This window comes from Centruroides sculpturatus, unplaced genomic scaffold, assembly GCF_000671375.1.
Source record: "Centruroides sculpturatus isolate CEXI.00-Female unplaced genomic scaffold, Cexi_2.0 scaffold1114, whole genome shotgun sequence".
Classification (NCBI taxonomy): Eukaryota; Metazoa; Arthropoda; class Arachnida; order Scorpiones; family Buthidae; genus Centruroides; species Centruroides sculpturatus.
In genome coordinates, this window is record NW_019385408.1 from 217,681 (window position 1) to 241,318 (window position 23,638).

The window sequence follows — 23,638 nt, forward strand, 5'->3', positions numbered from 1 at the left end:
CGTTAGGCTCAATTAATTTATGTTCTCCTACATTATAAGATGAAAGTAAAATAAAGCATTTCATTGGGAGTTTTAATGATTACGGAAAAAAAATACTATTTTACTTCTAAAGATGAAATAAAAAATAAACTAAAGTGCGATGAGTGATATTTACTTTCAGCAAGTCTCCGCTGTTCAATGATGCGCAAACACAATACATAGATATTACATGAACTAACAAGTAGAGACTTGTAAAACATAGGTAATAATATGCAGCAAGAAACCTCAAGAAACCTCTCTCTTAGGTGAGTCTTCAAGATGCAACTTTTCGTATAATAAATAATAGAAAGAAAACCTTACATGGTAAATTATTATTGAAATGCGAGATTTCCCAGGAAAATTAAATTTCCCGGGATTTTTCTCGTAGGGAATAAACAACGAGAATCCCGGGAAAACGGGATCCCGGGAAAGAAACCCTAGTTTGCACCAACTCCTGGTTTTGTTATATTACATTGTTTCATCTTATTTGCATAGATATTTCGCAAGTCAACAGAAAGCTGATTTTCTAGGTCTGGTTTTAGCTGATAGACAATTACAGAACATTTCCCATCTGAGTTATTTAGGATTTGAGGAGAGGCAGTATACTCAGAACAAACTTGTGGTCAAATTTGAAAGTATGACTCCAAGTCTATATTTAATGTTGTAATGTGTTCTGTTTAATTCAATTTCTTTTTTAATCCATTGTTTTAATTTATTTTGATTTTACTTCATTTTATTAATTTCTGAACAATTACAACAGTCCCTGTAATTTTAAATTTAAAAATTGTTGAACACAGAGTTATTCTCTCTTTTGAATTTATTGAACTAATACACTTGATAATTTTCACAACTGATGGCATTCTCATAAAAGAACAAAATGATACTGGATAAAAATTTAATTTAGTTTCCAAAATTAAGCAATTTTTCTCATCTTTCTGGATATAGTGCAAAGTTCAAATATTTTTGTTTGATTTATTTCTTATCTTTTAGAATTCATATAAAAATTCATACAACAGTTTTAATTGAATCTGTTTACACAAATACTTTCATACTGTGTTAAATTCAGAGACAACTTTTCCTAAATAACAAAAAACAATTGTTTCTTTGCAACAATTTATAAAAATGAAGTTTTAGAATCTTCATTTATGATATAAAATTGCTCATTATGATAAAAAAAAAAATTAATTATATTTACATATTCTATCAAATGTGTTTGATTAACTATCTTTTTTCCAATAAGTTCTCTTCTAATTTTCTCAAAATTCAAACAAAATTTTTTTTAAACTGTTGTCATAGCAACCAACAAAGCATTCAAACAATCAATATTTCCGACAAAGTGAATTATAAAAAGCACTGCCAAATAAAAGGATTAATATGATCAATCCATTCAGAGGTACAATTTGAATTAATCTGAAATTCAAAATAAGTTAGAATTAAATACATTAAGTAATACTTACATGAGCAATTCTTATTCCAGTTAAAAAGTTTATTGTACCATTTGGTTGAATTTGATGAAGTTTGCTTAAAATTCGACCAACATCTGTAGTTAAAGTTGCTAAAACTTCAGGACTGCAAAAAGATATTTTAAACTACAGTGAAACTAACTTTATTTAAACTGAATTTGTGTTTATTTATAAAATATAATGATTTGATTTACTAAATTCGATTTCAATAACTGTTATTAAAAAACATAATAATTTATTCATAACTGTAAAAGTTACTGTAAATAATAAAATTCATAAGTAAAAAGTTATCATTTTGTTGAAAGGCATTATGTATCGCTAAGCTGTGGAACAATTAATATTTTTAATGGTATCGTAATCCAAAACTTACATCTGCAGGGGTCATGATGTATACAGTGGGTGATCAGTTAATGAACAGTTCAGACTAAGAAATATTTCGCAAAAGATTTTTATGTTCGGACAACAAATACATGTTTGGATAACAAACACCTGACAGAACAACCCCAAGAAGAAATGACACTGTGTTTAAGATTTGTAATAACATATTTTAATGGCATCTATACATGGTTTATGGAACAACACTTTCACAGTTGACCTTTTATGCACAAGTTAATTTCTGTTCTCTGAATTTTTTAAGTGCTTGTCTGAACTTTTTATTTCAAAAATAAATTGAAATATTATAAGGCCTAAAGAGAGTGGAGTGTCAAGAACTGTGTTCACTATAGAAACTAAGCAAGGGATACTAAGATAACTAAGAAACTAAGATAATAGCCAAGGTACAGAGTGGGCAGAAGATGTATGATATTGTAGGCAGATGACTTCAACAGGTCTACAGTAGATACAATCTTAGCTAAGAAAAATATAATGAAAAAGACTTAAGCAGATAAAGGAGTAATGAAAGTGGCATCTGAGAAACAAAGAATCCATGAAAAAATGGAGAAATTGCTTTTAGTTTGTTATTACATGTAAATAAACATAGTAAGAAAGTATATAATTTTTTATTTATTTTTTGGTATCCAGAATGAATTAATCAAATTCCAACAAAAATCTATGGTAAATTGATAATTGGTTAATGAACAATTCAGATAGTGAATATGGTCTTGGAACAGATTATGTTTGTTAACTGATCACCCACTGTAATGCCAAAATCACCAGTTGGCGATATTTTTATTAAAGTGACAACTGATTTGCATCATAAACCAATTTTAACATTGGTATCTAAATGAAAACATCTGAACAAAAGTCATGCAAGAAGTTTTTTAATAATAATTTCAATATTTAAAAACCTATTGCATTAATTTTATAAAATAATGGAAAACTAACTTTGTGACACGTGGCACATTTCCAAAGTAAAAATTTTATCATTAATGTTACAATTTTTAAAATCATTGCCTTTATGACAATCCTTTTATATTCTTTGTTTAAAATATTTTCTAAAAATATTTTCTAATTGAAATGAAAAAAAATTAAATTACTAGTACTAATTATAAATGTAAGATCAAATAATTTCCTTTCGTACATATTTTTTCCTTTTTAAAATTTTTAATTAAACTGTTATCAATATTACAATTATTACTTGTACAACTTATAAAAACTACTGATTGACTACAGTTTAACCTAATTGCAGCTTTATATTCCATAATATATTTTTCCAATGCCTACCATCTCACCAATATAATAGAAAAGAGAAAAAGGATAAACAATAGTGTTCAGAATTACACTGTCTGCAACACATTAAACTCAATGTTATCCTACATCTTTATATGAAGGTTAATATATCTTTTATTCATCTTATTATAAATACATATTATATAATAAAATATAGCTTTAGAACAGAATATTTGGAACCTACGGTGAAAGTAAAACTTTTTATATACATACAAGAAATCTCAAGTTATTTTTCTCAAAACAATAATATATGTAATTACTATTAATTTAATAAATAAAATAAAAAATATTAGTACGTTTGATCAACTGGAACCTATGGCCAAGGTCACACTGGTCTTGTTCATAAATAGAGTTGATCAAAGATAGATAAATCCATAGAATTGATCACATACAGTATCCTAACTATGCCTCTGATGATGATTAATCATCATCCTTTCACAATCCAAATATAGTTAATATTTTTTATTTGAACACCAGGAAAATTAAAAAATTAAATTATCTATTTTTGAAAATTAAACTAGTTTTTAGACATTTCTAGTGTTTGGCAGTATACTTTGAAAATATCACATTTACTCTTCCTTTTCTATTTCTTTAGCTGAAAAATTGAAATGACTAAAGACAAACTTGTGTATGTTGCAAGCTTAGGTAGCATAAAAATATAGTTAAACAGTTTTGCTATCTAGATGTCAATGTCACATTTTCAGCAATTTTAGTAACAATTTTGCCCACACTCCATCTATTTACATAATGTGCATTTTGGGTCTCCCTGAAACATATGTATTTTAAGTCAGTTGACCACACGTGGTTTTCTCTTTTCAAGTTTAAAATGTACTAGCTTCAGATTGTCAAAGTTAATTTGAATTTGTATTAATATAAATTATTTTCTTGACCCTAATTTAAATCTCAAAGATTATAGATAATGTTTAATTTAGTCAATAATTTAATCAATCAGTCTGTATGAATTGTGTTACTACAATAAGTAATCTTTAAAACAATTTTGCTGTTCTTTGTTGAGGTAACCCAAACTCTAAAGCCATTTGAGTTGGTAGGGTTCTTCTTAGTTTCATGAGTAATTTTTCTCACCACATTTGTTGAGACAATATTCAAATTCCAATGTTTATTCTATGATACTGAAAGACAAGCTTACTGCTTAAACTTCTATCTTGCAGTTGAGAAGCATACTAATGTATTCTTTATTCACATTATGCCCATCTTTTCACATTCAGTGATCAAATGAGAGTTGTGTACAAATTCAGTATTGTGCAATCATCATTTTACAGAAACAACCAAACCACACAGCTACTATTAATGTATTTGAAAAGCTAAGCAATTAAACCACAGTCTGTTTTTTATTTTGAAAATGGAAATTTAAAATGCAATTTACTTAGTTTAAGTATGTTGGTAGCTTTTTGCATAACTGGTTTAATTAATTCACACTTCCATGTCTTAGTTACATTTTGCATCAAAAACAGGTTCAATCATTGGTTCAAAATTAACAGCATACAAATTTCAGAAAAAACTTAAAATTGCTACATATTTGCATTGTGATCCTCTGTAAAGAGTTCTTTCATGGATGGAGAAAGAACTGGTGTACAAAATATGCTTATTCCTTGATTAAGATCTCTCAATAAAGAATACTATTTTGAGTAAGATTCAGTTGTTTTGTTCTTTGAATTAAATTATATATGATTATTTGTGTAGAATTTATTAAATTTATCCTTTCCTCTTTATTCTAATGTTAGTTATCTCGGTTAACCGCATCAAACTTTCTGCCATTAAAACACCATGTGATTGTATTTTCTCACTTGACTACCAGACGAACTGTTATTGGCTGATAGAAATGCATCTTGGCGGCGGTTGCCACAAAAGATAGAATTCAACCAACTTTGGCAGCACAAGCATCAACTTCTGCGGTGAGAAAAAGTGACGTCATTCTGCAGGTTTTCCTTGCCGCAACACATGTGTGCATCCTCCTTAACACAGTCAATAAAGATAGCTAAAACCTAAACAGAGTGATACTGGCAATAAAATCTCTTAGTATTTCATACAGAATTTGCAGAGCAAACCTACCTCTTCAATGTAGGAAATCAGTCTCTTTACCAAGGTAAAAAATTTTTATCTTAACAAATCCATGATGATGATGATGCTTGTGGCTTTCTTAATTTGGAAAGTTTATGCATTATCAATCTGTTCCCAACAGTAATTCGTTAACAAGGATTCCTATAGTGACATTCTGAGTCCCCTATGCAACACAGTAAGATAAAACATAGATGCTCTCATATCTAGTAAGAAAAAAGTCAGGTTCCCTGTCACAACGTCTAGTGAACCATGTTCTTTTACAGTAGAACCCCTCTAATCCGTCACCTTTGGGACTGGGGGTATGGTTGGAATGCAAAAAAGGTCGGATTATCAGAAAAAAGTAAAATAAACAATCTTCTCCTTTGTCTAGTTTTTGTAGCACTGCTAATTTTTCATTTAATGAAAGAGTAACGTGTTTATGTTTCACTCGTGACATGTTGAAAACACACACAAAACTGTACATGTACATACAATGTAAAACATATACTGTAACGAACACAGAAAAACGCTACGGACGGTGAGTCACCGATGAGTCAGGACAAGTTTCTTGACTCCGACCACGGTAGGATTAACCGGAGTGACGGACTAGCCGAGGGCGGACTAGAGGGGTTCTACTGTAGTTAATATCTGGCACAACACCAAAAATATTACACACTTGTATTTCCACAGCCTTCTTATTCACTGACACAGCATCTGCAGATTTTCTTCACCAAAACAAAACATTTATCATAAGGTTGTAGATTCAAATCATCAGAAGAGGTTTAAAATGAAATGACTGTATCCAAGTCCACATAGGACTGTTTTAATGAGTGGTATAAACATTGGCAAAGGTGTGTACCAGATGATGATGCTTATTTTAAGGTAATATTCTGTAAATACTTTTAGCATAACTTGTTATGTTAATAACATAAATCTGGCTTATTGTTGACTCTACCATATCATAGGTGCATCTGACTGAAATTGTAAAAGCCTTTTAGTATTTACAGAGCAGAAAGGGTTAAAGAAAAAATTTACTAATCAGAAAAAAATAAATGTAATTTTTTTCTAAATTTCAGATAATTGTCTTTCATTTTGTGAAGGCATCTTCTTACCTACGTAAAAACAACTCATTTTATCATGTTCCTAAGTAGCATGTTCTTAGAATGAATTATCATTGCATAATTCAAGAGATACCTACATTTAGTTATTGAATACCTACAAATATTATATTTTATAAGAAAACTACAGAATATCACAGTTATGTTAAAGTCTGAATTACTTTAATTTTGTTATTAATAAAAAACATTTAATAATTGTTTTTAAGTTGTATAATTTACATAATTCTTACTTAGCTAAAGTTAGTAGTCCAACATTGTTCTCTGGATTTGACCTTGTTTTAGAATGACACACAAGACTAACAGCATCTTGTTGAGCTTGTAATCGAGTAGGAATAAAGTCTCCATTTCTCATGAACTCACTGTTATCTACACTATAATAGTAAATATATATAAAAAAATAAGTTATAGTTTCATAATTTTGAACTATTTAAATACTAATTTAAGTGTAATTCACTTAGCATTATTAAGGAATTATACTAACTAAAAGAAATACAAAATAATAACTTCAGAAACAAGAAATAATATTAATGTATAAAAATTTAAAAATTTTTAGTATTAAAGCTTTAATTATTTTAAAAATAAGTAAATATTTTGAAAATACAAAACTAAATTCATTTTATTTAATGTTTATTTCATCTTATAATCATAAATCAGTCCCATAATTTAGGAATGACTAAAGGTAGGAGGATCAGACTAATTATGGCCAAATAAGGTGGACTACATGTCCAAAGTTTGTGTTGGAGAGACAGACTCCCTGAATTATAGGCCCTGTGATGCATTTCTCACATAAGTACAATGTTATGTGGGTTCAAAATGGTTGACGTTGAAAAATAAGATAAAAATCTAAACGCGTTCGCCCCTAAACAAGGCCAAAAATGTTTTTATGGTAAAAAATTATTCCTGAAAAGTAAGGAAGGTTGTTTCTTGTTTATCATTATTATAGGACATATGTTATAGTTTTTGCAGTTTCAGAACAATTATAAACTAAATGAGAGAAATGATATAATAAATGAAGCACAAAAACATGTATTACATTCAAGACATCTTATTGTTGCTGATGTTTGTGGTAAGTGCACAAGAAATGGATGGAGTGTATTGCTATTAATTATTATTAATTAGTAGGTCAGTATTAATTACACCTTAATGGTGTAACTAATACTGACGAATAAAGTCCTCCATCCCATAGGTATAAAACTTCAAGTCATGAAAGCATGTTCAATAGCCAAACAAACTATATATAAATAGCTTTTGTGATGCTATTTATATATAGTGTCTAGCCTATAAAGAGTATCACACAATATAATACTCTTTATATGCTACTAGTTAGGGACAAGACCTTCATAAATCATTAGTTTGGCATTAGCATACAATGATCACTTCATTTTCTGGATCTTAATATTGCAGCTTTAATTGTCTTCACTCTGCTCTCAGTGAAATGTTGCTGTACACATCATCTGACTTATGGTGGAATCTACCTTGAATAATAATAGTTGATGTGAGACTGTTCCCATTCCAGGACACTAAAACTGTGCAATATCTGATACCTCTGGACAGTAATAGATCAAGTCACAAATAACTAGCCTCTTCAATTATTGAAAAAAGAATAAATGTAGCTGTAAAACCATACCATATTGAGTTTAAGTAAAGTGAAATCTGTTGACATGCATATGGATATTATGAAACCCAAATCAACTGATAAAGGAAATACACTTTCTAACCCATACATGAAATAAACTGTTTCAAAAACTACTGGATGTATTTCTTCCTGAGAAAAATGAAAATGAGGTTTGTTGGGCTGCAACTTAAAAAAAACTGTAGACCTATAAATTTCCACTATCATCCACCTGTCCTTCCTTAATGTCAAGAACAGTGTTAGATAGATGAAAATGGAGACCAGAAAAGTAAAGTTTAGGGGCAGGAGGCCATGATTAATAACATATGAATTTCCAGTCTAGACTGGAAATTCATATGTTATATATACACAGCACCTGCAGATTTTCTTCACCAAAACATTTTCGTATATTATATATTACATATAGTATATACTGGAAATTCATATATTATATAGTTATATGATTTCAATTCAAAAATTTTATCCACAACAGAGTTACATAGATCACTGGCATGACTGTTGTTATCAGGAAAAGTATGATGTACAGGGGCAAGACACTAATTTGATATCAATAGCATACATTTTAAATTAAATATTGATTTATAATAAAAATTTTCAGCCTGGCATTGTGATGATGTCACATTAAATTTCGCTTGTTTTTGTGTTCATCCTCTCCAAGTACCAAAAAATGGCTTCAAAAATACAGCTGTTCCTTGATAATCCGACAGGTATGGGACCAAAGGGGTGTCGGATTACCAAAAGTGTCCGGATTACTGAAAGTGATTACATATTTGGCATTGTTTTGCTTGCAGTAGCATACAATTTTCCCTACTCCAACTGTTCGAACAGAACTGCTCACGGAAAACACACAAAATGTGTGTCATCGTGTAAGAATTGGGTGGGGAGAGTCACATCGCAACATGCTTCTGTGCAAGCAGACAAGTAACAGGGACAGGTACGTTGATGGGAGATGCATCGGACTACTGAGCATATACGATTACGAAATGTAAGACTATCAAGGGACAGATGTAATGGCATGTATTCATATACAAGTAACACATACCATCTTTTCAGCTACTACAGTGATATGGTAATACTCTTGACTTTTTTAATCTGTGTAATATCTATGGTTCAAAACAGAGTAAAAATACAACAACACACCTTATTGATATCCAACGAGTTTAATATATTAAAAACATTTTGGCCTATTCATAGGCCTTCCTTAATTAGAAGCATACTGAATTTGAATGAAATAACAGATCAAACATAATCTATAATTGTTATTAAAGGAACAAAACATAAAATTTTTTAAAAATTTAAAGTAAACCAATAAGAACAATAATAACCAATGTTCAATATTTAAAAAAATAAAATAAAATTCTACTGCACTGGGAGTCTACTCTATCCTGCCAGAGGACCAGCATTTCCAATGAAAACTTATACTGTATATGTGAGGGCAACTGTGCAACACATAGAAGGCTCAAAGAACATCAATAGCATAGTCCTAGCAGCCTACACCAGACAGTAGGGCATACAAGTTTGCATGGAAAGATGCAACAATAATCCAACCCACTAGGAACACCAACAAAATCTGTTACTTGGAAATGCTGGAAACATACAAGGCTCAAAGAAATATGCATTAATTTTAGAAATATGGATACTTTGCCCATATAGAGATATAGCATGGAGATGTGTTTTTGAACTTTGAACTTAGATAATTACTATTTTACAAAGTTGGGTTTTCATTCCATACAATAAGTTTTTGAAACAGTGAAGACTTAAGTTGACTGTAGCATGCAGTCTCTAATAGCTAACCACAATGTCTTCTTAAAATTAACATTTTTATATTTTTTTTTATCTATTTTATTATAGAGGAAAGAATACAGCCTGACCTCTTCTAAAAACAAATTACAATTTTTCACTTTCTCTCACTCTTCTCAAAGTCTGTCATTATTCTTCAATGTAACAAGATATAAAATGTTACTAATATTATATCATAACTATTATTTTTTTCTATTGATCAAAACATAATAGCAGATTCAAAACAATGAAGTTCTAGACAGAAAGTGGCATCACTTTCCATTTCTCTTGCTGGTGTATTTTCCAGTGATGTGGAAACTTGCCTTTACAGTCAAAATTTTGAAGCACACTTGCAGTATTATCATTGTTTTTCTTAAAACAGTCTTACAAAAAGTCCATTTCAGCTTATGATCATTATAGAATGTCATTCATATAATAGCTGGTTAGCACTTGCCGTGAGAAATCCAGAAAATCATGGATAGTACCATGTGTATAATATACAAGCCATTTATATAAGAATTTTTGAAACTAGATAAATAACTGAACAAAATAAGCAAACTTTGAAACTCCAGCAATAAGTTTTAATTGACCAAAAATGTTTTTGACCTAGTCATATAGGTCTTCATCAGTTGGAACAACACAAAAATTTAAATGAAAAAGAACACAAGCATTCTAAATGAAATAGATAATGTATAAATTTAAACTCAACAGAAAAATAAACAATATAATATTGTATATACCATAAATAATATAAACAAAAATAAAAATACAAAAAATACTTTTTTGTACTTTATCTTATTTCTGTATTATGTTATTTATTTTTATTTATGCTCAGTTTAAATTTATGCATGTTCTATTTGATTTATAATGTTTTCTCTTTTTCATTTATGATCTATATGACTAGATCAAAAAGAGTTTTGGCCCATTAAAACTTATTGCTGGAGTTATTCATGGTGTGCTTATTTCATTCATAGTAGTTTATTTTGAGAGCAGGGAAATGTAAATGATAATGATAGATAAAACTTAATAACAGACTATCTTTTCATATGTAAACAATCTATAGTTTAAATACAGTGGAACCTCGGTATACGTCTGCTTTAGAATACGTCCTGTTTGGACGAAACAAATTTTGCTCGGTATACGACTTTTGTTCGGTATACGACTTAATTCAATTATACACGCCATCAATGAACAAGTAGCAGTATCGGTGTACTAGACCAGACTAGACGTTCGTGGTGCCACGGTTTATAACTTTGTTAAATTTCTTCTGATTTTAATTTGTAAGTAACATTTTATTATTTTAATTACTCATGAATTGCAAGAAGGCAAATGAAAAGCAACAGAAAACTAAAAAAAATGACTAGAATCACAATAAAACTGAAAAAAAAGAGATTGTTGAGGAATATGAAGGTGGTATGCGTGTTCGAGATTTAACTGTTGCATACCGTATTCCGAGAACGACGATATCGACAATCGTGAAAAATAAAGACATTATTAAATCTGCTAACGTTGAGATAGGAGTTAAATCAATTTCTAAACAGAGATCGAAGATATTAGATCATGTTGAGAAATTGCTTTTGCTTGGATAACTAAAAAACAGTGTGCTGGCGATATTCTATCAGAAGCAATTATTTGCTAGAAAGCTAAAAAGATACATGTTGATCTCATGAAAAAATCAAGCAGGAGCTAGTCAGGAAAGCGAGGTGTAAAAAGCCAGCCATTTTTTTTACATGAGAACGGATTAATCATTTTTACATTACTTCTTATGGGAAAGATTGGTTTGGTATACGTCCTATTCGGTATAAGTCCAAACATCAGGAACGGATTAAAGGTCATATACCAAGGTTCCACTGTAATTCAAAACCCTTAATCATCATAACTTCCATTGTCAGAATATTAACAGTACAGTATTGCAAACCTGTTTATTTTGAAAGTGATAAAAGTTCATCTTGGATCAAAATTAGTTGAATATTTCGATATAATTTAGCTCCAGTAAAATTTAGCAATACTGGCAACACTGTGAAAACCTAAAAATTGTGTAATTTCCTATTCAATTCAAATAGTGTACATACAAGAGTGTAAAAGTTTGATATATTTTTGCTTTTTCAAAAATTGCTTGATTGTGCTTGGGTATCATTGCAGATTTCTGTTTTCAGTTGCAAGTAAATTGTAGATCGTCTCCAATAAGAACTGAACAAAATTGACATGATTCTTGTTTAGTCTCGGTCCCCGAAATGCCTAATGATTTCCATGTTATTTAAAAATTAATTAAAAATTGTGCCTTGTTTTATAAAGAATGGCTTGGAACAGTTTCAACAAGAACTAAAACTCTAAGAACATCTGAAGGTAAAAATGATAGGTAGTACAGTAGCAATAAAACTATTGATATTTTTCTGCTTAATGACAACATTCTAATAAAGTCTTTATTATTTTTATTATAGAAATAAATCTAGTAATATCAGCAATAAAAAAAAATCTTGAAATCAGAATCTGAATAGGAAGAAAATTTAACTGAAATATTAGCCGTTTAATTAACATTTACAATAATTCATTAATTTTGAAAGTGAAGTAAATCCATTTGGGTATAACTCTTAATTTTCTTCAAACCTCACCTATAGAAACTATTAGATAATAAATTTACATTATCTACCCCACAAAATACATAAAATTTGTCTATTACTGCTTACCAAAATTTTGAAATCTATTGAGACACAAACCCTTAAATATATTACAACAAAAAAATACAGCAAGGAAAAGAGTCTTTCTCAGCAAAAAATTAAAATTGTGTGGAGGCACCATTTGTTATGAAATTTTATTTAAAAAATTTTATAATAATAATAAATATGAAAATGGTAAAAAGCTTAATTTTGAGAGTAGTGATGAGTTATATATATACTTTTTTTCTATATATATATATAGAAAAAAATTTATAAATGCTAACAAGTCTTCATTAAATCTGACCCCATTTGAGATATGACACATGACCCCTCATTCTCTGTTCCCTTGTCAATTAACCACCAAAATTTATCATCATCAATCTCCTAATCAAATTACTATGCATATGTAGCTAGAACTATTTCTAAGATTATCAGCACAAAACCTTTCTCACTAATTTCTAGCCTTATTAACAGGAGTACAAACGTTTTCGGCCTTCTTAATAGGCCTTCCTCGGGTACACTGTGGAGCGTCGGTTAGAAGAAGTTTAAATGCTGCCAATGTTTACCCAGGTATTGTCTTACCAGTGACGTCATCGTTGATGATAGGTATACGATACCGAGGGCGAAAAATACATACTTTTGGTAAAGAAGGGAGCTCAACTATGACGTCACTCCCCCCTAACCCCCTGTTGTGATTGTGCATCTCCTGTACTTAGTGTGCTTACTCTAAAATCTTTTTCCCCAACTTTAGTAAGTATCCTATCTGCACACCTCCCTTCTCTACCAAAAGTATGTATTTTTTCTCCCTCGGTATCGTATACCTATCATCGATGATGACGTCACTGGTAAGACGATACCTGGGTAAACATTGGCAGCATTTAAACTTCTTCTAACCGACGCTCCACAGTGTACCCGAGGAAGGCCTATTAAGAAGGCCGAAAACGTTTGTACTCCTGTTAATAAGGCTAGAAATTAGTGAGAAAGGTTTTGTGCTGATGATAACCCCTAATCAAAAATCTCCCTGCAAAATTTCAGAAATTTCTGACAAAAAGCACAGGAGTTATTAATATTCAAAGTGGGTAGACACAATACTGCTCTCGACAAACATATACTTACATCTGTACATATATAAAAAAAAAATCTCTAACTTTTTACATTTCTCAACATTTGAAGGTCCTTTTTAGGCTGAAACAGTAGCCTAAAAAGGAAGGTCGTCTCGGAAACTTGTGAATTGTTTTTAAGGATTGCTGATGGTGTAGAAACGGCGGAAAGATAGACAGAAGCAAGGTTTTTACCTTTGTGAATATGTCGTTTTGTATTTATACAAATTTTTAAAAAATTTGAAGGTCTTCTGAGTCCAAAAATCTTGGGTGTGTCTTTTTTTTTTTTTTTTTTGACTGATTGCCATACTTTTCCTTTGTTATATATAACTCTTCCATATATATAAAACTCTTCCTAATGCTGTACATTATACACTGTGGTTTTAGAAGACAGAACCATATTATTGCACTGAAGAGGGGCTTAGCATTTATATAAGCATATGTGAAAACAATAAAAGAAGTGTCTAACCTGAAAGCTGTATTGATAGTCTACCAAACTTAATTTGTTGGATTAAAGAGACATATATTCATATATATAACAGTTTGGAAAATAAATATGAATTTTCCTCACTTTCAAAGTACAGTGGAACCTCTTTATATGACCTTAATCCGTTCCCGACGTTTGGACTTATACCGAATAGGACGTATACCAAACCAACCTTTCCCATAAGAAGTAATGTAAAAATGATTAATCCGTTCTCAATGTAAAAAAAAGTGGCTGGCTTTAAACACCTCGCTTTCCTGGCTAGTTCCTGCTTGATTTTTCATGAGATCAGCATATATCTTTTTAGCTTTCTCGCAAATAATTGCTTTTGATATGCTGTCGCCAGCACACTGTTTTTCAGTTATCCAAAGTAAAAGCAATTTCTCAACACAATCTAATGTCTTTGATCTATGTTTAGAAATTGATTTAACCACTTTTGCAACGTTAGCAAATTTAATAATGTCTTTATTTTTCACGATTGTCGGTATCGTCATTCTCGGAATACAGTATGCAACAGTTAAACCTCGAACACACGTGACACCTACATATTTCTCAACAATCTCTTTTTTTTCAGTTTTATTGTGATTTTAGTCATTTTTTTTTATTTTTCTGTTGCCTTTTTGCAATTCATGATTAATAAAAATAATAACATTTTACTTACAAATTAAAATAATAAGAAATTTAACAGTTATAAACTGTGGCACCGCAAACGTCTAGTCTGGTATAATACACCGATAGTGCTACTTGTTCATAAATGGTGCGTATAATTGAATTAAGTCATATACCGAGCAAAATTTGTTTCGTCCAAACAGGACATATTCCGAATTGGACATATTCTAAAGCAGACGTATACCTAGGTACCACTGTAAATGGCTCATATATTTATTTTTGGCTGTTTGCAGCACCACAAGTCCTGCAGTAGTGGATTTCAGAACTAAATTTTTTCTCACAAAACTTTTCTTTACATCTTGAAACTCAAGTATTCAAAATTTGAATGCTTTTGGCCTGCTATATATTCTGCAGATAGCATTTGATAGGAATACTCCAATTACAATTATCCTATTTTTCAAGCTCTCTTTTCTACTTGTAATTTTCTGTTGGAAATAGTTTAGTTATATAGCTGTAAGATATGTACAATCGTGCTTGCAATGAATTTCATTTACTAAAGAAAACTTAAAATAATTCATGGTACAATGCACAGATGTTTATTTTTATATTTATAATATACTGTATTTCTTTTTGTTATAAGTGATCTTACAAACATGTCAGAAGCTCATATTTTGGGAAAACATGTTGCTATTATTGTATTAATATATATAATTTATAATCTGCAGCACTTTTGCAAAATATTTTTTGAATTTTGATGTGTTAAAATTTTGTAATCATCATGGAACAGCACCAACTTTTTGATTTATAAGAGTTGTAACATGTTGAGGATGGAACATACAAACTAGTGTTTCTCAAACGGGATTCCGGGATCCCGGTTGTTTTTCTAACCCGGGAAATTTTTCTTATTCCGGGAAATCCCGCAAATTTCTTAAAAATTTACTTTTTTTCTTATTTTGTGTTAAAGTTAAGAAATTTTGCAAATAAAAAGCATAATTATCTCATTCACTGTCAGAATACATTTGTATTTATTAATTTTAAACCTACCTATTATTTTTTTTAAATTTTTGCTCGTTATAGCATGTCACAAATGGTCAATAATCAATATATAGCTTATTTGTGGCATGACTATAAAAATTCTTTACTTGTCGGAACCTGTAATATCTGGAATAATTGTGCTTACGCTGTCTTGAGTTTTAACCATGCCCAGTAGCTTCAATAAATGCCTGACGCCAGATTGTGCAAATTGGGCAAGGATACAAACGAGTACAAAGTCTGCAAGTATGAAGTTTTTCTTCATAAACCTGATTATTAAAGCCAAATGAATTGCCGAATTATCGAGCTCTAAGCTTGATGCCGCTATTAAAGCAGCCAAGGTAGACAAATCAAGAATACTAGAGAGCGAAAGAAGTACTACAATCTCGAAAACGAACTCGAAATCTTCCAGGCTACAGGTGAAAAAACACATAATATCTGTCTTCTCTTAAATGCATTAAACACTATTCCAATCACATCAATTGAATCGGAAAGGGCATTCTCGGTGGCAAGACTTTTCATTACTAAAATAAGAATTAGAGTGAGTGATCGGAGTATTGATCATCTTTGCTTTTTAAAATCTTATAAAAGTTTACAATATTTTGTATTATATTTTATTTAAAAAACGAAAATTACCTTCTAAGTTATAAGTTTGATCTAAGTTCAATTTTTAATTTTTAACTCAATTCAAAGCATTTTTGTTGTTGTATGCAGTTTCTAGCAAACTTTAATAAATTTTTTTCTATTTGTGAAAATTTCTACGTAATTCAAAGGTAATTTTCATTATATATCTTACACAGCATTATTAATATGATTTTGGATGATACAGAACTTTAAAATTACTTTAAAAAATGAAAAATAATTATATAATTTAATTTCAAGATATTTTGTATACCTTAAAAATTATTGATTCTATCCCGGGATCCCGGGAAACAGTTCACTTTTATCCCGGAATCCCGGGACAAGCAAAAGACCGGGAAATGAGAAACCCTAATACAAACCTGTGCAGCAACTTATATATTATAAATAAGTGAAGAATGAAAATTTTTTCCCATTTTACTTAAACATATACATAATCATTCTAACACCTAAGGATGGCATTGAGTCATCTTTCTTTACAAAAATCTCCATACATTTTCTATTGGAGAGAGATCAAGGCCTTTGATGCTGTCCAGGGGATATATATATATATACTGTATATATAATTAGACTGCAGCCAGGCTTTGGCTTTCCTAGCATTGTGCACAGATATTGATTTTCTGGAAAATACAAGCTTGTCTTTGGAAAAGTTTAAATTTTGATTTGCATAGATGTTGCTGAAGGATTAGAATATAGGCTCCACAGTTCACAACACCATTGCAGAAATGCAAATCTCTAACTTCACTCTGCAATCATGCATCTTGAATAATATACTGGATTATTATCTTCACCTTTAGTACAAATCTTTAACTTTCTTGCCTATATTCCCACAGATGAATGAAATTCATCCAACCATAGTATTTTCTTCTGATCAACATTTGTCCATTTCAGACGAGCTTGGGCCCAAGTTAAATAAATATCTGTACTTGCATGATTTGTTTATGAGAGGTTTTCTCTTCGATTTGTACAACCTGTATTTGCATCATTAAATACATTTTGCACTGTGCATTTAGATAATGAGATTATAAAGCATTTCCTTGCCCACTTTGTAAAATTTTCTATAGAAACTTGCTTGTTTTGGGAAATGTAGTATTGAAAGGAACATAGTTGTCTGGACAGAGAGGTAGTTTTCCTAAAGCTTTATCTGGATGAGTGTTTCTCCTTTCTTGAAAACATTTTATGATTTACTGAACTGTAGACAGATATCTGCACATCCCATATGATACTTCATTTAAACTTTTTTATACTTCTGGATAATAATTTTTGTGATTGGTTCTGGTATTGCCTTATCTCTTGTCATTTTTTACAGACATTAATATGAAGAATTAAAAATGACCTGCTTTTCATATGCAAGACTTGTGATATAAGAAAAACAAGAAATTCCAGAAAATTCCCCAAAAGTCCTTTCTAAATGAACTTCATTGCAATGCTAAATTAATATGCCTCAATGTCCTTGTTTATTATAATATAAATTTTCCATCTACTAGTACGTATTTTCTATTATTACAGGTATATTAAATAAAACAAATTTCTGATCTGTGAAACTTTGTTGCAATATCTGTATATCCAGTCTAATAAGTCCTGATAATAGAAAATATGTACTAGTAGATTGCAATAAATTATAATATAAATTTTCCATGTGTTGCTAAGCAGTTGCTAGATTACATGGCTATATATTTAAAACTAATGAAATCCAACATAGTGAGTTTTTGGAATGAACCTGTTTATTCACAAAAGGAATTATTTATAGCACTTGGTTTAATACAGCAGACCTCCCTATAACACTATTGATAATTCCATGTTATATGAATTCCATGTTGTACAAGTCACTTAGATTTTACAAAATAGTGAGCCGATCACAGCCCGGCACACGTATTTGTAAAATCTAAGTGACATGTACAGCATGGAATTCATATAACACAGAATTATCAACAGTGTTATAAGGGTCTACTGTAGGTACACAAGAATTTTTAAGTTTATGTAAATTTCTGAAAATTTAAATGATGAACAAAGTTCATTGTAAGCAGGGTTGCAATTGTATTCATGTTTGAATTGAATAGGCCTATAACAATTTTAGGAAAATAAAAATAAACAAATGAAAAATAATGTATCAGTTTATTATATGAAAATATCACTTAAGAACTCGAATTAACCAAAAACTTAATTTTTTCAGAAAATAATGAATTTTGGATGGTAACTTTTAATTCATTATTAAATATAAAAATTAATGATCAAACAGCAGCTAAATCATTTTATTCATAAATTTAAGAATTAAAAATAAAATTATACATTTACATTTTTTGTGTAATATTTTTTTATATTGCATAGGATTGTATGTAAAAAATAACAAATATTTTATGTTTACAATTTTTGTTACAAATGTTACAGAAAATAAATATTTTGTTCAATGTAAGATTACATAAAATAAAGATGGCTGTCAAACAGTTGAAAACATTTGTTCTTATAATAAATTTGTTCATTTTAACTGAATTACAGGTGTTAATGCTTTTATTGTAATCTCATCCAGTTTTGCAGTATCTATTAAGCAATATTTTTTTCTATAAATTAATATTTGTAATATAGAAGTTTTTAAAAATAAAGTAAAATATATAATGAAAACATATTTAATTTAAGGACGCCAAAAAATTTACGAATTCTTATTATTTTTACTGTCGTTAACTATAACTAACCTAAACTAAAGCACGGAATTAGGAAATTATATTCCATTTCAAACTAACAAAATACAATTTTTGTTAATCAAGTTTAAAATACATTACTATAAATGAAATCATAACTAAAATTTTAAATTATATAATTTACCAATACCTTTAAACAAAAAAGTGGGTTCCTTCATCTCCAAACAGCTTTTAATTGTATTTAATGTACATTTATTATAAGAATAATACATTCATTCTCCAAAAAATGCTTGTATAACATTAAACTAATTTAAACATACAGTATTGAAATAAATTTAGAAACATCAATACAACTAAAAACAAAATTAACATCATCTTTATACTTGGAATTATTGACAGAGCATTGATATTCAATCAAAAAATAAAAATAAAGAAAATAATTTTTGTCTAATGTTTCTGAATTTACATTACCATATTAATTACCACCAATTTTCATTGTGAATAGTTTAGAAAGATTCTAAAAGTAATAAAAAACAGTATACATTATTTAAGATAAAATAGAATATTATAAAGATATAAACACTGAACATTTTATGTTATTTATCTTATTTCATACAAAAAAAAAAAACCCTTTAAATTACATATTAATTAGGTATATGAATATAAAACATTGTCGAATGATTGAACTGATGTAACTTAATCAAATTTAGCAATGTTTCCGTTGAAATAATATATTAACATTTTATCAAACCCATTACAGTACATGAAAACTCATCATGATGTTCAAATTTGCATTGTCATCAGCTATGTCCGAACGAAGGAAAAATAAGCGATCGCCACTAAATAACTATAAATATAGCACTTGACATCTGTCATATTTACATTATAGAACAATTAAATCATATAAATAATTAAAAAATGATATTATTCTTACCAAACGATTGTACTTTCTAAACCCATTTTCAACACAGAACACCATCCGCCATTAAACTAAACACGCTTTATGATAGGAGTGAGTAAGACGTGAAATTCAGTTTTCCTATAAGGAATTATTTAATTATATTTGATATAAATTAATATTATATTAATTTATAAAAGTAAAAATTAAAATAAAATAAAATTGTTACTTATTAATTTTTTTTTCGATTATATATTATAAATCGTGTAAATAAATTATATATTAGTTTCATACATTTTAAATAATAATCATCGATTTATATCAGTCATTTTGATATTATTTTAGCTAAAAATATTTATAAAAATGAAAATTACTATTTAAAGAAATATGAATGTTTATCTTTTTACTTTTTTTGGCCTAACTTTTTAATCGTATTTTTTTTTTACTCTTTCCGCCCTGTGGGCACTAAGAGGACCTCTTATAGCAGGCCCATTATGGGTTCGGCCAGGCCCACAATTGGGCGACTGGGTTGTGAGGGACGGGACCCCCGCTGAAAAATTACTGGGGATTCTTTGACCCGTCCGGATTCGATCCCGGGTCCCCCAGAGCGGGGATCCTTGACCGCTCGGCATTTAATCGTATTCATTATGGGTTCGGCTAAACCAACAATAAGAAAGCTAAGCGGTAAGGAACGGGATGACATATATATATTTTTTAAATTCTTTTCGCCCTGTAAGCATTAAGAGGGCCTCCATTAGCAAACCAATTATATGTTTGGCCAGGCCCGCAATAGGACGAGCGGGTGATGAGGAACGGGGCTCGACATNATATTTACATTATAGAACAATTAAATCATATAAATAATTAAAAAATGATATTATTCTTACCAAACGATTGTACTTTCTAAACCCATTTTCAACACAGAACACCATCCGCCATTAAACTAAACACGCTTTATGATAGGAGTGAGTAAGACGTGAAATTCAGTTTTCCTATAAGGAATTATTTAATTATATTTGATATAAATTAATATTATATTAATTTATAAAAGTAAAAATTAAAATAAAATAAAATTGTTACTTATTAATTTTTTTTTCGATTATATATTATAAATCGTGTAAATAAATTATATATTAGTTTCATACATTTTAAATAATAATCATCGATTTATATCAGTCATTTTGATATTATTTTAGCTAAAAATATTTATAAAAATGAAAATTACTATTTAAAGAAATATGAATGTTTATCTTTTTACTTTTTTTGGCCTAACTTTTTAATCGTATTTTTTTTTTAACTCTTTCCGCCCTGTGGGCACTAAGAGGACCTCTTATAGCAGGCCCATTATGGGTTCGGCCAGGCCCACAATTGGGCGACTGGGTTGTGAGGGACGGGACCCCCGCTGAAAAATTACTGGGGATTCTTTGACCCGTCCGGATTCGATCCCGGGTCCCCCAGAGCGGTGACCCTTGACCGCTCGGCCTTTAATCGTATTCATTATGAGTTCGGCTAAACCCACAATAAGGAAGCTAAGCGGTAAGGAACGGGATGACATATATATTTTTTTTTTTTTTTAAATTCTTTTTGCCCTGTAAGCATTAAGAGGGCCTCCATTAGCAAACCAATTATATGTTTGGCCAGGCCCGCAATAGGACGAGCGGGTGATGAGGGACGGGGTCGACATATCCGCACAAACCACCCCCGAAAATTCCTGGGGATTTTTCGATCAATCCGGATTCGATACCAGGTACCCCAAAGCGGGTGACATATCAAAATAAACCATGTCCCGAAAATTTCTCGGTGTGATTTTCAACCACCCAAAAATTTTCGGGGCGGATACCCCAGAGCGGTCCGCTGACACTTTAACTACATCAGCAAAAATTTGAATGGCTGCATGAATCCTCAGTGTTATGTATGTAGAACGCACCTGGCAACAACCTAAATCGAATTGCCCCACGACCTAATCATCGACCCCGTGCTTTTGAACCTCTGTCGTTCTCTTTGTCTTCAGTCTTAATCGCGCGCTAGCTGTGACTAGGTTCGGATATGTACTGTACAGTACAGTACTCGTGATGAGACGCGTAGCTACCGTAAAGCAGTTAAAGCAAAGTGCACCAGGCGCACAAATTACGAGAAAGCCAAGTTAGAAAAGTCAATTTAAAAAACATTGGTTAAAAAATGTTTAAATTTATCACCGCTCTCGCGCAAGAAAAAAAAATAAATGCAAAAAAGTAAGGCAAAAAAAAATACTGAAAAGTAATTCTACAGCGGTCCCATCCGAAATATACATCGGGTCTTCGTCAGATCCAGAAAAGAATTTAAGCAATCCGATATTGGCTATTATTGCAATGACGTCATAGCCGATATGGCCAAGATGGAAAAATACGCTATTGTAGCATTTAGTTGGCATGCCTATGTGTCAATGGATAAAAATACATATATACGAATTTTCAGTTTACGCTGCTATATAAAAAACTTTATATAAGATTTTACAGTCGACCCCCCTATAACATGGTAGATACGTTCCGGTTTTTATAAATCCATTTTCTACGAGTCCAGCCAATCACAGCCCGGCACGTATGCAGTTTACGGACTACGGCTGTTTGAAAGGTTTCTTCCATAAAATTAATCGATTCTAGACTAATTCGACTCAACATTTCCAAAATACGTATAATTTTTTGGGAATAATCCATATAAACTATGCTATAAACAAAAAATTGTAGGATTACTTACNCCTCTGTCGTTCTCTTTGTCTTCAGTCTTAATCGCGCGCTAGCTGTGACTATGTTCGGATATGTACAGTACAGTACTCGTGATGAGACACTTAGCTACCGTAAAGCAGTTAAAGCAAAGTGCACCAGGCGCACAAATTACGAGAAAGCCAAGTTAGAAAAGTCAATTTTAAAAACATTGGTTAAAAAATGTTTAAATTTATCACCGCTCTCGCGCAAGAAAAAAAATCAATGCAAAAAAGTAAGGCAAAAAAAAAAATTACAGAAAAGTAATTCTACAGCGGTCCCATCCGAAATATACATCGGGTTTTCGTCAGATCCAGAAAAGAATTTAAGCAATCCGATATTGGCTATTATTGCAATGACGTCATAGCCGATACGGCCAAGATGAAAAAAAAACGCTATTGTAGCATTTAGTTGGCATGCCTATGTGACAATGGACAAAAATACATATATACGAATTTTCAGTCTACGCTGCTATATAAAAAACTTTATATAAGATTTTACAGTCGACCCCCCTATAACATGGTAGATACGTTCCGGATTTTATGAATCTATTTTCTACGAGTCCAGCCAATCACAGCCCGGCACGTATGCAGTTTACGGACTACGGCTGTTTGAAAGGTTTCTTCCATAAAATTAATCGATTCTAGACTAATTCGACTCAACATTTCCAAAATACGTATAATTTTTTGGGAATAATCCATATAAACTATGCTATAAACAAAAAATTGTAGGATTACTTACTGAGCGTGCACAGCTCGACCGCGCCATTGCTTAAGCTTGTTTCGTCGTAAAGCTTGTCATCGCATGGAGCTTGCGTGCTTCCTGATAAATTATTATTTTTTTTTTTTTTTGCGAAAACTTTGCTGTACTTTGGAGACATCGTCAATATAAATATAATTTTTATAAACATTAAATAATAAATAGTTCTTACTTTCATATTTCGAATATGAAAATAAATGGATAAAACTATTATGGATGAATGGATAAATTAAAACTAAATGGATAAATGGAAAAACTATTTTATATACTTTTTACTTTCATATTTCATATATATAATTTCATATATAAAATTTCGTATAGTTTTTAGTAAGTCCGTAGCTCGTTTAAA

The 23,638-nt window shown here is 30.4% G+C and overlaps 1 protein-coding gene across 1 annotated transcript in view; it reads right to left on the minus strand.

Moving 5' to 3' along the window:
* Nucleotides 1-20,756, minus strand: part of LOC111638634 (26S proteasome non-ATPase regulatory subunit 4-like) — a 46,977-nt gene extending 26,221 nt beyond the window's left edge. The window contains exons 1-3 of the mRNA XM_023384383.1: nucleotides 20,680-20,756; nucleotides 6,556-6,696; nucleotides 1,476-1,587 (exon numbers count right to left, since the gene is read on the minus strand). Coding sequence (XP_023240151.1) covers nucleotides 1,476-1,587; nucleotides 6,556-6,696; nucleotides 20,680-20,705 — 279 coding nt within the window. The 5' untranslated portion in view covers nucleotides 20,706-20,756. The remainder of the gene's footprint in view (nucleotides 1-1,475; nucleotides 1,588-6,555; nucleotides 6,697-20,679) is intronic.
* Nucleotides 20,757-23,638: the final 2,882 nt, after the last annotated feature.